The 16,813-nt window shown below is 37.8% G+C and overlaps 1 protein-coding gene across 1 annotated transcript; it reads right to left on the minus strand.

Moving 5' to 3' along the window:
* Positions 1-9,006: 9,006 nt before the first annotated feature.
* LOC149087726 (DNA repair protein XRCC2-like) lies at positions 9,007-16,061 on the minus strand. Its single transcript, XM_089231606.1, has 2 exons — positions 15,750-16,061; positions 9,007-13,146 (listed from the first exon to the last, which is right to left on the minus strand). The coding sequence occupies exons 1-2, from the start codon at positions 15,795-15,797 to the stop codon at positions 12,331-12,333; spliced, it is 864 nt and encodes a 287-aa protein (XP_089087732.1). The 5' UTR covers positions 15,798-16,061; the 3' UTR covers positions 9,007-12,330.
* Positions 16,062-16,813: the final 752 nt, after the last annotated feature.

The following is a 16,813-nucleotide window of genomic DNA, read 5'->3' on the forward strand; positions in this document are numbered from 1 at the left end:
TTCCCCCTCTTTTGACATATGGCATAGAGTTTTTGTAATCGAGAGTTATTCATATCATATTTATGTGTCATATTTTTGTGTCAAATAGTAGATATGTGTCATGTGTTTTGTGTTGTAAGAAAATTAGTTGTCCTTTTTCAGTTGGGAAAACGAGTAGGTTACACACCTATTTTTTGTACACACGGTATGTGTTTTCGAAATTTTTGATTTTCCACACGATCCCGATATCGTAGACTTGACCGATTTTTCTAAACTAATCCCCTAGAAATTTTTGCTCCTTGGTGTCAACAGTGAACCGATTTTGAGGCATCTTTGTTGGAAAAATTAAGAGTTTGTAAAAATTTAAATTTGTTCCAGGATAGTGAAGCAGGAGATGGCCATTTTTTCGAACTTTCGTTTCCGATCACGAAGGTGACGTGGAGAGAATATTTTTTCTGTTTGTTTGTTTATTTTTGCTGACGGAAACACACAAAATTACCGCTTTTCGTGTTTGAAACTTTTTGCAACGTCATCAGAATTTTTCTGGAGGATGAGACGTACATGCTGATCTATTTTGTGGAGTCGTTAATTAAGTAATTCATTAATAATTTCTTTTTTTTTTAAAATGGAAACTTACACACGTGCCGTTGATATTTGTTATTGTTGAATTTGGATAATAATTCTGATTGAAAAATATTTAGATAATTCAAGAAAGTGTATTCTATGTGTCATCTTGAATTTAAAATCATGTGTTAATTAATTTTTTTAATTTTCTTTGTCATATGACGAAATTCTTCCTGTATCATTAATTATGCGCCGAAGTATGTCATGTGACCTATCATTGGAACGCGGAATTAATTTCCCATCTAATGGTAAAATTTGATTTGTATTTTTTTAATGATGTGTGTACGTAATTAAGCGTTTTCCTTTTTGTATAACATTTAGTGCATTGTCCTTGGGATCAGAAGAGTCTCCCCGTAGGAAGAAAGTTTCGTTCAGGGCGTTATTTTGTCCGGATTTTAGACTTGCCCTTTCACCTTAATTGGTCAAAATTGATGTCGTAAAAATTTACGCCACGAATCAAAGTGTGCGCATTTTCGAAGCCACGCCCACTTTTCAATTTACTTATACCCTCGAAACGTCGGTGGGTTGGTCAGAGTTGGTCAGTCTTGGTGCAGTCTTCCGTGTTTTCTCTCGTCGAGAAAAACGCGGTTAATTTGATGTTAGTAATGTGAAATCATTCTCGCGAGATGTTGCTTTCGCTACCGCAGTAGTATCTCCATTTTTTTGCCGAGGCAATCCTGAAGCCTGTCACCATGTCCAGAGCAGAGCGGAGAAGGATCCGGAGAGTTTTGTCCTATCTTGGATAGGCCGCCTGTTTCCCGATGCCCCTTGAACTTGATTCGAGATCCAAGAACTGTGGCAGGAACACTGATCCCTGGGTGGCAGAACATCGAGTCACTCGGAATTTGTGAGTATGTGAGGTATTTCCTCTTTGTTTCTCTCTCTCATTCAACATTTCATTTCAGTTTGTGGCGGTGATCCGGAAATTTGTAAAGTTTTGTTAATATCATGATTTCATTGAGGTTAGATCAAACTCCCACCCCGTAGTATTTTCAGTTAAGTAGGAATTTCTTTAATGTGTCTTAATTCTAATGATCGCTATGACAATGCACAATTTTGTGTTTATTTTTGATATGTTTGTTTCGCTGTTTAAAGTGGAGGTTTGTTAAATGTTGTCGTTGGAAAAGTATTTTTTTTTTCTGCAATGAGGGACTTTTGAATTTGCTCAATGTCAATTTCGAAGTATTTTAAATGATGCTGCTGTATTGATAAAATATCTTTAGGGAAGAAAAGTAATTAAAATTTAATTATCTTAACTATTATCTATGTGTATGTGTGACCTTGTAGTGATTTGGTTCTTTTTACTTGTTTTCATGTGGTAAATGTTAATTAAGATGGAACACTAGCACTCCCCGTTGATAAGGGTTATTTTGTGGTCAAGGTAACCACGCTCTGTATGCCCTATTCGAATCACTGGCCAAAGTGTTGAACGATATTCATATAAGGAGTAAAATGATCATAGTTCTCATAAATATTATTGTAAAGCTAAAATATCTCTCTTTGGCACATAATATATTGGTGCCGTTCCCACTCGAATTGGAGTGCTCAGTGCAACACACTGTAAGCTAACAAGGTTTCTCTTTTGTTTGTTTGTTGAAATGCATCAAGTTTGTCAATGTGTCAGGCAAGTCACACACAAAAAAAAAAAATTCATTTGAAAGTATATAATATATATGTGTACATATATTTTTTTTTGAGTTGGAGCATTTGTCATTTTGTTGTAACAGTTGAAATACATGATACAAGGTATTGTTGATCGAATCTTTTAGGGGTGACCTCTTTCACTTTTTTTTTTCTTTCTGCATCTCATTGATTTCTTTTGAGTGACACACAACATTGACCATGGCACAAGCACAAGATACACAAGCTCTGTGGCCTATTCTCATGGGTGCTTATAATAATTTGCCCATATTCTCTGGCACAGCTGAACCCTCAGCTCGTGAACTGTTTCGTTGCATTGACAGTGCTGCTGCATTGGCAGGTTGGAATGCCCCACAGAAAAAACAACTTGTACTGCAGAAGTGTGCAGGCAAGGTGGCCTCACACTTGCGAGAAAATGAGTACAGAGTATCTCAGCTTACCTACGATCAATTGAGAGAGTACTTAATTGAGCGTTTCGATGCTCATGTCACTCCTGAACACACATTAGCACAGCTCACCAGTTCAGTCCAACAGGATGATGAAAAAGTGAAAGACTTTGCAGACAGATTGGAAGCTCTTTCTCGTAAAGCAGTGCCAGTCACTGAAGGTGAGGATGAATCTGTCACGACCTTGAGGAATTCACTCCTCCTTTCTAGATTTACTCATGGTGTCAAACCCACACTTAGACAGTTGATGGCGACACAAGGTCCCACCACATTTCAAGCTGCAGTGCAGATCGCTCACCGAATTGAGTCGGTGACTAATATGACTGATCTCACAGCTTGGGCTGCCGTAGCTTCACAAACCACACCTCAACCATCTCTTCCACAAGTGCAGTCGCACGTGACTCCCTCAGTATCACACAGTGTTGATTCAGACATGCTAGTGTCACTTATGGATAAGGTACAGTCACTTGAAAAGTCATTGAAAGAATTGTCACTTTCAACTCAGACTAGTGTACCAACTACACGTTCACCAAATTTTCATTCGTCTATTCAAAGTGCTCAACCACAAAACTTCCAGTCACAAAATGTACCCTACAGTGACATTCGTAAGCATCCAGTTACATGCTTTTATTGTGGATATCGTGGCCATGTTGTTAGAGAATGCCGCAAAAGGTTGAGAGACCAGTCTTCTCGTCAGTCTAACACTTACTCGCGTGGACACTCTTCTCGTAACCAGTCATTTCATCGTCCACAGTTTTCACGTCCTAACCAGAGTCGTCCTGTCAGAAGCTCACACTTCACACGTAATGAGAATACACAGTTACAACAACATGAAACTAGGCCTACATCACCAAAAACCACAAATGAAAACAATGCACGCTCCTCTTCTCCAAGAAGGGTCACTTTTCAAGACAATGTGCAGACAAATGAAGAGACTGTAGACTGTTCTGAGTCGGACAAATCACTGCCAGTTGTTGATGTCACAGTGGATGGTCGTAAACTCCCTTGTCTCGTTGATTCAGGTGCTTCGCTCACTCTGATTTCTCATGTTTGGTGTCGAAACAATCAATTGACTCATAAGTACACACATATAACGCCTGTTGTCATTAAGGGTGTATCCGGAGAAACACTTAAAATTCAAGACACTATCACTCTCTCATTTCAAATTTTGGACAAAACAGTAGAGCAGACATTTTTTGTTATTCCTGCTAGTTCGTCACAGTTGTATGAAGCTCTCTTAGGAGTTGACTTCTTGACTAAGCACAAGGCTCACTTCACGTTTTCTTCAAATGGTATGATACTGACATTCCCAGACTCTAAACAAGAATGGTCAACTACACACAGAATAGCATATGGTAGGTCAACCAAACAAGTCAAAATTCCTCCACGCTCGGAGATATTCATTCCCATTGTTGTCAAACCTCGTGTGTCGTCTAATCTTTTGGTAGTTGACAGAAAACGTCCACTTGTCCAAGTATTTCATGTATCAAGTTTTTCAAAATCCTTTGAAGTGGTTAAAAAGAATCTTCGTGTTGCAGCAGAAATCCAGGAGTCGAATCGTTCAGTGAAAGCAGTTGACAAAAACATACAGGTTGGAGACCACTTATACCTTTTCACTCCTAAAGTGCCACATCACCTTTCGAAGAAATTTTCCAAGAAAAATACAGGACCGTACAAAGTAGTAGATAAGCTGTCACCAGTGAGTTTTCGTATCCAGAAAGTCGATAATAAGCAGGATACCCAGGTTGTACATGTGGACAGATTGTCAAGACCACATACAAAATCTCCACCTATTTCTTTGGACTCTAACGTAGATGAAAATCAGTCCAGTAATTCCCAAAAGCCAGAGTCGAACGAAGAGACACAGTACATGAGTAATACTCCTTCTTTGTTGTCATTTAGTGACATTCCTTTGTTCAAGTCATGTAATGTGCCTGTTGTTTCCAGACGTAATGTGCCTATTGTTCGAAGACATAACCAATTTCATAACCTTCGTCCCAGTATTGTTCGACCTGCAAGGTTTCGGGACTAGTTACATTATTATATTTCAGCTGTATACGTATATATATTTGTTTTAACGTTATAATTTTCTTTGAATACTTGTTGTTTCTAAAAGTATATTGTGTAATAATTATTTGACATATAAAAGGTTTGGTGTTTTGTAGAACTGTTCACGTTCATGCTATAAAATGTTTGATGTAAGAATTACTCATTTTTTTTTTTTGTTTTCTGTGTTTATAATCAAAACTAATTGTGAATGTGCTCAGGAGAAATATGTGAACATACATATTCAAGTTTTATTTTCTTTCATACATTGATGATATGTAACTGCTGTGTCTTCTTTAGGAAAGGTGATTGAGCTGCCAAATATTTTTTTTTCTTTCAAAAATTAGGCTGTAGCCACACACACATACACAGTCTGTGCAAATTCGAATCCTACATAGGGATACACAAAAAAAGAAAGGATTTGTCAAACTAGCCCAAATTTCTCACTCTCCAGTGCAAACTTTCGGAAAAATTCAGACGTTCATTGAACATGTGTAGATCATGAGAATTGGTGTCTCTAGACAAAGAAATATTGTAAGATGATACATGTCTCAAGTATTCAGTATATATGTCATGAAAATGTTTGTCGCCATTTTTTTTTTTGAAAGATTTGTCTTATGACGTAGGCTGGTGTTGTGACCATGGTGAACAGGAATCCCTTATACCCTGTTTTCTCACTTTAACTTCGCAAGTTTCTTTAGACCCTAGGGTTGTGATTACCGGAAACCACCCGAGGTAAACCCCTGGCGATCCGGTTCGGGCCAGTTTGCTTGGGCAAATTCGGCTTGTTCGTTTTTGTCCGGCATTAATCCGCTGAGTTCTACAGTTGAAGGTAGGGTCTTTGACTGTGGAGCGAGGATTGGGAGCCAGAGGTCGGGCTATTGCAACTCATCGAAATCCTGGTTTTCAATCCATAATTCGATTTCTACATCTTTGCCACGTCACAGCCCCCCCCTCTCGAGACCACATTAAATTTTTTTTTTTTTCATTCACTATTTCATATGTCTCTGTAACAAGTTGCATTGTTTACCTTTACCAGACCGCCAGAATGAGAGAGAGACGGGAAATCTCACATGCTTGGATGTAATTTTCATTTATGTAACATGTTCTAAAGAATATATATTTTCTTATGCATAACAAATGTCCATATGTGCAGAAAAATGTCACCTTTTGAATACTAATCATGTGTTGTTACTTGAGTATTCCAGAAAAAAAAAAAAAAGGAGGAAAACAAAAGCGAGAAGAGAAAAAAATTCTGATAGCAAATCAGTGTTAACCATGGATGTAATGATGTAGATGATTGTGGACAATCAGAAGAAGTCGGTTTGTAGATTTGAAATTTGTTTATTTGTTGTATCTGTGAAACACCAGATCTTATTTGTTGTATCTGTGAAACACCAGATCTTATTTGTTGTATCTGTGAAACACCAGATCTTATTTGTTGTATCTGTGAAACACCAGATCTTATTTGTGGTATCTGTGAAACACCAGATCTTATTTGTCGTATCTGTGAAACACCAGATCACTGTTGCGTATTGACGATTCAAGTATTTGTACGTTCATTTCTTCTACGTTTTCATAGTTCGTGTGCAGAGTCCTAGCCAGGAAGACATCGGTGAATTGGAAGTAGTATTTTTGCATTTTTTTGTGAAGGAGAATCAACATGAGGTACTTTGATAGACTTGCTCAGGTGACACACTTTGATTTTATTCGTCTGCGTGGACAGTATTCTTTTTCCTCGTCTCAGAATTTAGTTATGGAATGGTATAGCGTTTGCACTTGTTCTTTTCTACTAAAACCACACTTGGTATTGCCAGACATCTCACTCAGTCACTCTTTCATTCATTTTTTCTTTTTGGCATAAACAGTGACATATCCTCAGCTCTTTACCCTGACACCTGTTTTCTTTGTGGATGTTCAGTCTTTAAAAATTTTCCCTGTGTGAAAATTTTTTTTTCAGATCCGTCGGTAATATGTCAAGGTGGAAAAGTCATGCCACACTTTTCCCCCTCTTTTGACATATGGCATAGAGTTTTTGTAATCGAGAGTTATTCATATCATATTTATGTGTCATATTTTTGTGTCAAATAGTAGATATGTGTCATGTGTTTTGTGTTGTAAGAAAATTAGTTGTCCTTTTTCAGTTGGGAAAACGAGTAGGTTACACACCTATTTTTTGTACACACGGTATGTGTTTTCGAAATTTTTGATTTTCCACACGATCCCGATATCGTAGACTTGACCGATTTTTCTAAACTAATCCCCTAGAAATTTTTGCTCCTTGGTGTCAACAGTGAACCGATTTTGAGGCATCTTTGTTGGAAAAATTAAGAGTTTGTAAAAATTTAAATTTGTTCCAGGATAGTGAAGCAGGAGATGGCCATTTTTTCGAACTTTCGTTTCCGATCACGAAGGTGACGTGGAGAGAATATTTTTTCTGTTTGTTTGTTTATTTTTGCTGACGGAAACACACAAAATTACCGCTTTTCGTGTTTGAAACTTTTTGCAACGTCATCAGAATTTTTCTGGAGGATGAGACGTACATGCTGATCTATTTTGTGGAGTCGTTAATTAAGTAATTCATTAATAATTTCTTTTTTTTTTAAAATGGAAACTTACACACGTGCCGTTGATATTTGTTATTGTTGAATTTGGATAATAATTCTGATTGAAAAATATTTAGATAATTCAAGAAAGTGTATTCTATGTGTCATCTTGAATTTAAAATCATGTGTTAATTAATTTTTTTAATTTTCTTTGTCATATGACGAAATTCTTCCTGTATCATTAATTATGCGCCGAAGTATGTCATGTGACCTATCATTGGAACGCGGAATTAATTTCCCATCTAATGGTAAAATTTGATTTGTATTTTTTTAATGATGTGTGTACGTAATTAAGCGTTTTCCTTTTTGTATAACATTTAGTGCATTGTCCTTGGGATCAGAAGAGTCTCCCCGTAGGAAGAAAGTTTCGTTCAGGGCGTTATTTTGTCCGGATTTTAGACTTGCCCTTTCACCTTAATTGGTCAAAATTGATGTCGTAAAAATTTACGCCACGAATCAAAGTGTGCGCATTTTCGAAGCCACGCCCACTTTTCAATTTACTTATACCCTCGAAACGTCGGTGGGTTGGTCAGAGTTGGTCAGTCTTGGTGCAGTCTTCCGTGTTTTCTCTCGTCGAGAAAAACGCGGTTAATTTGATGTTAGTAATGTGAAATCATTCTCGCGAGATGTTGCTTTCGCTACCGCAGTAGTATCTCCATTTTTTTGCCGAGGCAATCCTGAAGCCTGTCACCATGTCCAGAGCAGAGCGGAGAAGGATCCGGAGAGTTTTGTCCTATCTTGGATAGGCCGCCTGTTTCCCGATGCCCCTTGAACTTGATTCGAGATCCAAGAACTGTGGCAGGAACACTGATCCCTGGGTGGCAGAACATCGAGTCACTCGGAATTTGTGAGTATGTGAGGTATTTCCTCTTTGTTTCTCTCTCTCATTCAACATTTCATTTCAGTTTGTGGCGGTGATCCGGAAATTTGTAAAGTTTTGTTAATATCATGATTTCATTGAGGTTAGATCAAACTCCCACCCCGTAGTATTTTCAGTTAAGTAGGAATTTCTTTAATGTGTCTTAATTCTAATGATCGCTATGACAATGCACAATTTTGTGTTTATTTTTGATATGTTTGTTTCGCTGTTTAAAGTGGAGGTTTGTTAAATGTTGTCGTTGGAAAAGTATTTTTTTTTTCTGCAATGAGGGACTTTTGAATTTGCTCAATGTCAATTTCGAAGTATTTTAAATGATGCTGCTGTATTGATAAAATATCTTTAGGGAAGAAAAGTAATTAAAATTTAATTATCTTAACTATTATCTATGTGTATGTGTGACCTTGTAGTGATTTGGTTCTTTTTACTTGTTTTCATGTGGTAAATGTTAATTAAGATGGAACACTAGCACTCCCCGTTGATAAGGGTTATTTTGTGGTCAAGGTAACCACGCTCTGTATGCCCTATTCGAATCACTGGCCAAAGTGTTGAACGATATTCATATAAGGAGTAAAATGATCATAGTTCTCATAAATATTATTGTAAAGCTAAAATATCTCTCTTTGGCACATAATACTTCTACAACAATATGCGTGCTGGTTTTCGGGAAACGGTTTCTCTTATCAGTTGCCGAACTTTAGTTTCCCCATGTGAGGAGGGCCTAAGTGTAGCTATATTATTGTACATTTATATCAATGAATGAAATCATGTACAAAAGTTCGTAACATCATGATCCAACTAAAGCATTTATTTCTTACTCTTCTCATTTTTATTCATATATAATAAACATTTTTCGATAAGAAAAAAAACAAAAGAGAAAATTCAGTAACAATAAGTTCTGTGCTCAAATGGAGAAATGTCATGAGCCACCAAAAAATTTAGTTCTTCGCATTAAGGAGTCTCATTCGCCAAAACTTTGGAAGGCAACACAATTTAGTCTTTCTCTCTCAGTTTATGAGAAAACATCGGAGGCAAATTGTAATAAGTCAAAAAAACCACAGTATCACAGTTTGACAAAATATTATTTACAAATTTGACATTGTGAAATTTGTAAAAAGGGACTTATAACATTTTGCCATTTGACCACAGAGTTAGTAATCTAGAACAGTGTTTCCCAAAGTGGGCAATATCGCCCCAGGGCAATGGAATGATCCAAGAGGGTGGTAGAAGCTATGCATTTAGTATAAAATCCTATGTGTTGGCTTGAGTTGGGGCGATGAGAACAAAAAAAATGTTGAAGAAGGGGGGAAACTATGATCTATTGGTTTCCCAACCAGGGTGCCGCAATATCGACTAAGGGGTGTCATGAGATATTATGGAGATAAATAAAAAAATACTGCAGTCCACTTAAGGTCTTAAAATAAATTAAGTCAAATTAATTGCTCTCATGCATGACAGACTTATCGAATAAGTCACCATCTACACTTTGATCTTAGCCAAAAGGCAGAGAAGCGATAAGTCACCATCTGGTAGCAGTGTCAGCAATGTTAGCTTTGGCCTGGGTTAGGTCTGTCTGTCCATGTGAAAAGGCGGATTTGTTGGCTTTGTAGTTCAGTGGTCTAGGACGTGGGTTTGATTCCCTGAAAGGCGAGTTGAATTTCCTTTCTTGGATTTATCTTCGCATCAGCCACGTGTCGAAACCTTTGTAGTAATAGCGGAGAATGACATCACCTTCAGATAAGATGAAAGACATCATTTGTCAATACTTTTCAAGATTGCAAAATGCAATAGATATGTATTTTTCATCTTTTTACACCGAGAATCTTGACTGAGTTGTCCCACTATTTGATTTTGCAGACAGTGCGGAGGAAATAGATTTCACACTGCTTGCGAATTTATTGATCTTTGCACCGATTCCACATTGTTGGACTGAGAGAGGAATATCTTAATCCAATGAAGAAAGCAATTAATGCACTTCTACCCTTTTTAACTCGTATCTATGCAAGCAAGCCTTGTCTGCTATGGTGACAATAAAATACAAAGCAAGAAATAGACTGCAAGACCTTGAGGACAATTTACGTGTTTTGTTGCCAACTGTAAGGCTTGATATCAAGTATCTGTGCTATAAGCATCAATCACGAGTTTCAGATTAATGATTAATCGAACAAAACTCTATTGATGTATTTTTACTGTGATGTTTGTTGTAGTAAACTGTATTCTGTATTCAAGGAAGGGTGCCCCAAGTTTTTAATGTTATTCCCAAGGGTGCTACAAACTTCAAAAGGTTGGGAAACGCTGGTCTAGAGTAACAAATAACGAATCACACAACATATCCAGTTATCACATGCGTTTTGCCTGACTAAGGACAATAAAATAACATTATGAAACAATTAAAAAATGCTTCAATATTCTCATGTGGATCGTTTGGAAAGTAAAGATATGTTGTGTTCAGGCAGAATGTTCCATTGTATTGGAATATTGTTCCACTGAATTTTACCACAATCCCTTAGCTTTTACCTCGTGGCCTCTCACCCTTGGCAGATATGATTTACATAGCAGGGGATGATTCAGAATCTTGCGGATTGTGAAGCACACTCTGTCATACATCTTCTCACATGTGAATGCAAGGGTAAATGTATTGAGAAATTTGTCCGCTAAGACATGGTACATAACAGAATGAATTGTGTGGATTTTTTTTTTCAGTATACACACATCGCTCTTAAATTACTGGCCTGACTAGAAAATTTATATTTTATGATAAACAACTAAAAAAAAAAAAATATTCCTTTAAACTCATCTCTGAAATTCAATATGATGTGCATTATAGAGAGTCGAGCCAAACATTAAAATCACCTCCGTAAAATGTGACTACACTCACTACACCATTTTGAACTGACACCTAAGGTAATGGACCAGCCAGGGGCAGCTTGTGCAAGGGGGTGCATTGCACCATGACAGCAGGTTGTAAGGGGCGGCAGCCTAGGCTTTTCTTTTTAGACACATAAAATTGTGAAACACTAAAAATTAACAAGAATTACACACTGTCACTCTTTTAAGCAATACCTTGAGAACGAAGATGTTGAGTGAACTTGAGGGGACAGACAGGGCCTGGGGCCGTAATACCAGAAACCGGAATGGAATCTATAACAAGGGGCAAGTGTGCATTTTGGTGCCTTCAGGAGTGTTCATTTCAAATAAAGACAAAGAATTTGGGTTCTCTCTCTTGTCCAGGGCCAGGAGTACCAAAACCCTCTCTCACTCCCATAGTTTCTACCTAGAGAGCCGTTTGGAGTATATATATATTAGCCCATATTTTGGTGTTAACTACGTTCAACTATGTTGGCAACATGAAGTTAGTAAAAAAATTTAACCTTTCGAAATTAAGGAAAATATGTTGGCTCATCAATAACAGCTGTGATATGAAAAAAAGTTGTCTGACATAATTAAGAATGGCGAAATAACTCTCTAAATAACAAGACATTGTTTGTAAGCAGGGCGTATAGCCAAGTGCATTTTGTTGGGAAACAACAATGTGTGGATCTGGATACAAAAAAAACACAGGTTCATCCCAGAGCCCCCTAGGCTAAAGCATTTTCAGCCTCCCATCAGGTTGTCTTTAGGGGCAGCACATGAGGCTTTGCACCCATGCGGCAGGTGAACTCAAGCCATCCCCCCTGATTCACCAAACACTAACTCTGGCCATATTGCAATTTACTGCCATTAATGAGTTGGAAATGAAACACTGTCTATCGGTGGTCGCCTCAAGTTCATTAGGGAAAATATCTTACCTATATTCTCCCCTGGGTTTGAACATGGGACCATGACAGCAACCTTCACGATGATAGACAAGCATCTTACCGCCACACCCAGGATTTTTGCCGCCTGGAGCAAACATTATTTTGTCACCCCCACAACTTTAAAATTTGATAATTTTGTAATGGTGTTCTTTGTTCCCACCTAAAACTGTCACCCAGGGCAGTTGCCCCCCCCCCCCCTAGTTACAGCCCCGATCATGCCACTCAGGCACTCAAGCCGCCCCTGGACTAATATCAAAGAAGATGGTTTTATTGTTTCGACTCGACACTGCATCTCACAATCACGAATATTCATCTCATATTGGAACTTGATCTAAAAATTCAATCCCAGAAGCGGAAATCACACATTTTTTAGTCAATTTCTCTTTTTTCAAAAACTGATTCAAAATCAGATTCGTTTTCCCCCGTTCTATGCTATCCACCTGAAGCTCTAAATGATATCTAACAAATTTATCCCAATCCCTTCCCATGAAGTCGTATTTGTCCTCACCCGATGCAGATTCATTTCTCCTTGTCAAGTTCTGTTTCGTGGCGATGAGCACGAGCGAATAGTTACTGACCAGCTTATTCAGCATCTGGACCAGCAATCCGTACTTCTCGTCGAGTTTTTTGAGCTGGTGGATGAAATTCATCCGATCAGCCCAGTAGAAAGCAGATATGCTATCAATCATGACACACGATATGGTGTTTTTCGATGCCAGCATATTTTCTAATGAATACAGAGTAACCATGAACTGTTCCGTGTTCGAGCACTTGACGACATACAGTAATCTAAGACAATCTTTGATGAATGCTGCTACGTCCGAATTCGCCACGGCAACACTGGTTAAATCTCTGTGGAAGCTGATTTTTTTTTCCATCAGACTAATTAGTCTAAAAAGGTCGAAGTGGTAATCGTTGTCTATGAAAAGACACCCAGCACTTAACCCATCCAAATTCAGTCCGCTCCATTCTTGCGGGAAAATGCACTTGATGATGAAATGATACAAGAGTTCAGTCTTGCCAGAGCCAGAGTCACCTCTGATTTCTACGATGTCACCTGGAGATAGCGACTCAAACAGTTTTGTTTCCAAAGAGCCAATAGATGGTCTGCTTTCCAATCTCGCAAACAACTAAAAAAATAAAAAATAAAAAAATAAATAAAAATAATAAGTAGTTCAACTTCCATGTTACACTACGAGTAAATATTACATACGATGAGTAACAATAATCAGCATAATGCTGACCAACAGTAAATCACGAAAACAAACATGCATGTTTGTTGGCCATCTATGAGCAACATGATGGCCAGAGAACTCTGTAGTTTGTTTTGCTTGTGGTCATTATAATAGTTAGCAGGGTGTGTATGGTCTTCAAAGGTCATTATAATATAGACGTGATAATTATTCGTTCTGTTTATTTTCAAAAGATACGGCAAGCCCTCTTACATAAACTAAGCCTGGGACTTCATCAAATTTGCCATACATCGATTAAATGTCCAGTGTCACGTGTCTCTGAAGGATCCCGCAAGGAGCATCCAAAGCAGAATGCTTTGCACTGTTCTGTGACAAGTCGTTCAATTGACTGGAAATGTTCTGCAGTAAAAATTTGACGAAAAAGGTAAATCCTACACAGTGGATCCTGCTCATAACATTCCTTCTTAGAACATTCTCCGACATATTTGAATGGGTCCCAACTTTTATGTATAAGAGAAATACTTTCGTGTTTCCCTAACCTTTTTCTCGTCCAGCAGTAATAACAAATGGTACAAGCGCTTGCAAATCTGTCTTTGCTAATGCTGAAAATTTTTCTATCTGAGCACACCAGAACTTTTCTGAATCAGAATTTTCAAATTTCATAGATAAGAATCATTCCTATCAGCCCCACTCTTATGGGGGACCATGCAAACATAATTTGGCCGCCAGCATCATTGTATGTATTGGGATAGACATATAAGGGCTAGCCAAACTGTAAATTTTGGACATTGGCCAGGTCAACTGGACTGGTCACTACACGAATTGGCCAACTTCAGGCTTTGGCAGCAACATACAGTGGAACTTCGGTTAACAAGCAATTTGCATAACAAGCAAAAACTTTCATCCGATTAACGAGCGACGATTCGTATTACCAGCAAAAATTTTATTCTTCGTTTATTTATTGTCGCATTTTCACAACAGAGCTTACAGTTTTTCGCTTTCGTCCACACATGTACTGTGAAATTGTGGGTGATATTCTCCCCTACAGAGAGTCTCCAGTCAGTGTTCCTTACTCGAAAATGAACACTCGTATATGGGCTTGACTGCTTACGATACCAAACTAGATGTCGCATTGTAACCACGCGTATGAGCGCTTAGTCGTTCACAAGCATGTGAAGGACTAAAAGAGTGTGCAAGCATGTTAATGAGCGGAGAGTGACCTAGAACATGTGCAAGCATATGAATCACCAAAAGAATAATCTAGAGAGTGAGTGATCAAAAGTTTGACCTAAAGCATGTGAATGACCAAAAGAGGGATCTAAAGCATGTGTAAGCATGTAAATGAGTAAGAGTGACCTACAGAATCGAAAGAGTGACCTAAGCATGTGAATGACCAGAAGAGTGACCTAAGCATGTGAATGACCAGAAGAGTGACCTAAGCATGTGAATGACCAGAAGAGTGACCTAAGCATGTGAATGACCAGAAGAGTGACCTAGAGCACGAGAATGACCAAAAGAGTAACCTAGAGAGGGGGAGGGAACAGGCAGTGCCGTCTTAACGCATGGGCCCATCTGGGCACCTCAAGAGAAAAGGGGCCTCACAAAAATGAAATGTGATTGAAATTTCCGATAATTCGCCACATAAGGGCCAATATATCGCCACGTACCACTTCAGAAAAATCATTTGGCCTGGGGGCCCATGATGCCCTCAATACGGCCCTGGGAACACGTCAGTGAGTGACCTAGAGAGTGTGTTAGCATGGGAGTGACCTAGAGAGCAAGGGGAATGACCAATCAGGTCAGTGAGCTGTCAAAACAGTGACTTAGAAAGAGACAGGCAAATTTACCAGAGTGGGGGGGGGGGGGGAACCAAGCAGGTAATAGTGCAGGGCAGCGATTTCAAGGAATGAGTAGTCAAGAAAAAAATCCAAGAATGGGAGAAGGGCTGCAAAACTGTCAATACACTTTTGCAGGTACGTATAATTGATGTGAAATTGCCCCAGTGTCCCTGCAGCCTATAGTTCGGCCCTTGTAATGGAATAAATGGTATGAGCACAAGCATAACCCTGTGTTGGCATCAACACTAAAATTTGCTAAAATCGGAACAGCTTTGGTATAAGGGACACACCAAGTTAGCAGCTTTTTTCCAATGATAAGTCACCACTCTGGTTTGTCATTCCTCGGATACCGCGGTGGCGCTAGCTGTTGTGTAAAGTTGTATCCTTTTTATTTACTTTATTTATAAGAAACTGGTACCTAGATATAGAGTCCAGGTTTTATTTTTTTTACACATAGAAGAATATATTTATTTATACAACATGCAAGACTGTTGTTTATTTAAAAGAGTGGATATAGTGTTGTTTTGATATTTAGTCTTAGATAGTGATATTATTATTATTATTATGGTTGTCGGTTTTAGCACTGTTATGTTTGCTAGGGCATGAATAGCGTCCCACAGCCTCACATCATATTTATTAATATTTTATATAGCTGTACATGATTACGAGCATTTCGAGAGGGCGGATTTCACAAATGCGTACCTGAGTTCCTGTTTCACTCCGTACAGCTGCGGTATCAGAGGATTCCATGGCGCCACCACAGTCCAGTTAAGATTATTATCAATTAACAACAACACATGAACCTATGGAGACAAATGCACATGAATTACTTTGACTTCATTAATATAAATTGTCAATCTATACCAAACCTTTTCGCATTTATGATCAAGAATTCATAATTCCCATTCATGCATTCAATTTCGATGCACTAGAAATAAATTTCATGCAGTTCGGTGCTTCAATATGCAGTAACTCACGGGAAAAACACCAAATTTCAAAAACGGTTGATATGGTCGTCTTTGACTGTGGTTTTTCAAAGTCCTAGGGAAAAATAAAAAATTCACACAAAAAATATAATTAAGTTTTTTTAAAAAAAAACGAGAAATTTCTTTTATTAAAAAACTCACATATTCTAAATAAAAATATGGGAATTCCTTTCAAGATATGTGATTTGGCCACATGGATACTGTAAATTATTTACACCATTTTAATACTTAAGCTGCCATCTAGGAAAAAAATGTGTAACACTAGAGTCTTTCACTTGTATTGATAGATGGCAGCACATATTCCATTTTGATTAAATTAAAATCCATTAATTTCAAATTCCTCATGTTATTGGGAGCAATGTTTCCTTAGAGGAGAAATAAATAGTTCTTCTCGATGAATGTTTCCCAATATGTGTACGAAGAATTACAGAACTAATGTAAAAATTTGAAACTAATGAAAGAAATTATTCGAAAACTGATGAAAATTCAAAATCGAGGAAAGAAATAATTGAAAACGGATCAGAAAAATCATTCCAAAATTAATGTAAATTTATATTTGATGAAAACCCAAAATTAATTAAAGAAATAATTTTAAATTTAAAAAAATGGCAGAGGAATTATCCAGAATTATTGAAAATTTTAATTTGATTTCATTTCAAAAGTACAGCAGAGGAATACATATAGTGGTACCGCGACTTATGTCAGCAGTTCGCTCAAAGATTGACGGTGACGATAGGGGCGACTCTTGGCGACCTATTGCACCCCCTCCTATATAACATA

The sequence above is a fragment of the Pholcus phalangioides genome, unplaced genomic scaffold (genome assembly GCF_987345545.1).
Source record: "Pholcus phalangioides strain wild (caught in Gottingen) unplaced genomic scaffold, Ppha-v1.0 ptg000004l_1, whole genome shotgun sequence".
NCBI classification, from domain to species: Eukaryota; Metazoa; Arthropoda; class Arachnida; order Araneae; family Pholcidae; genus Pholcus; species Pholcus phalangioides.

Bases quoted from the DNA above. Each gene is read 5' to 3' on its own strand.
- LOC149087726 (XM_089231606.1), bottom strand. From the start codon at position 15,797: ATGGAATCCTCTGATACCGCAGCTGTACGGAGTGAAACAGGAACTCAG. The intron at 13,147-15,749 runs GTACGCATTTGT...TTATTTTTTTAG, and splicing joins GGAGTGAAACAGGAACTCAG to TTGTTTGCGAGATTGGAAAG.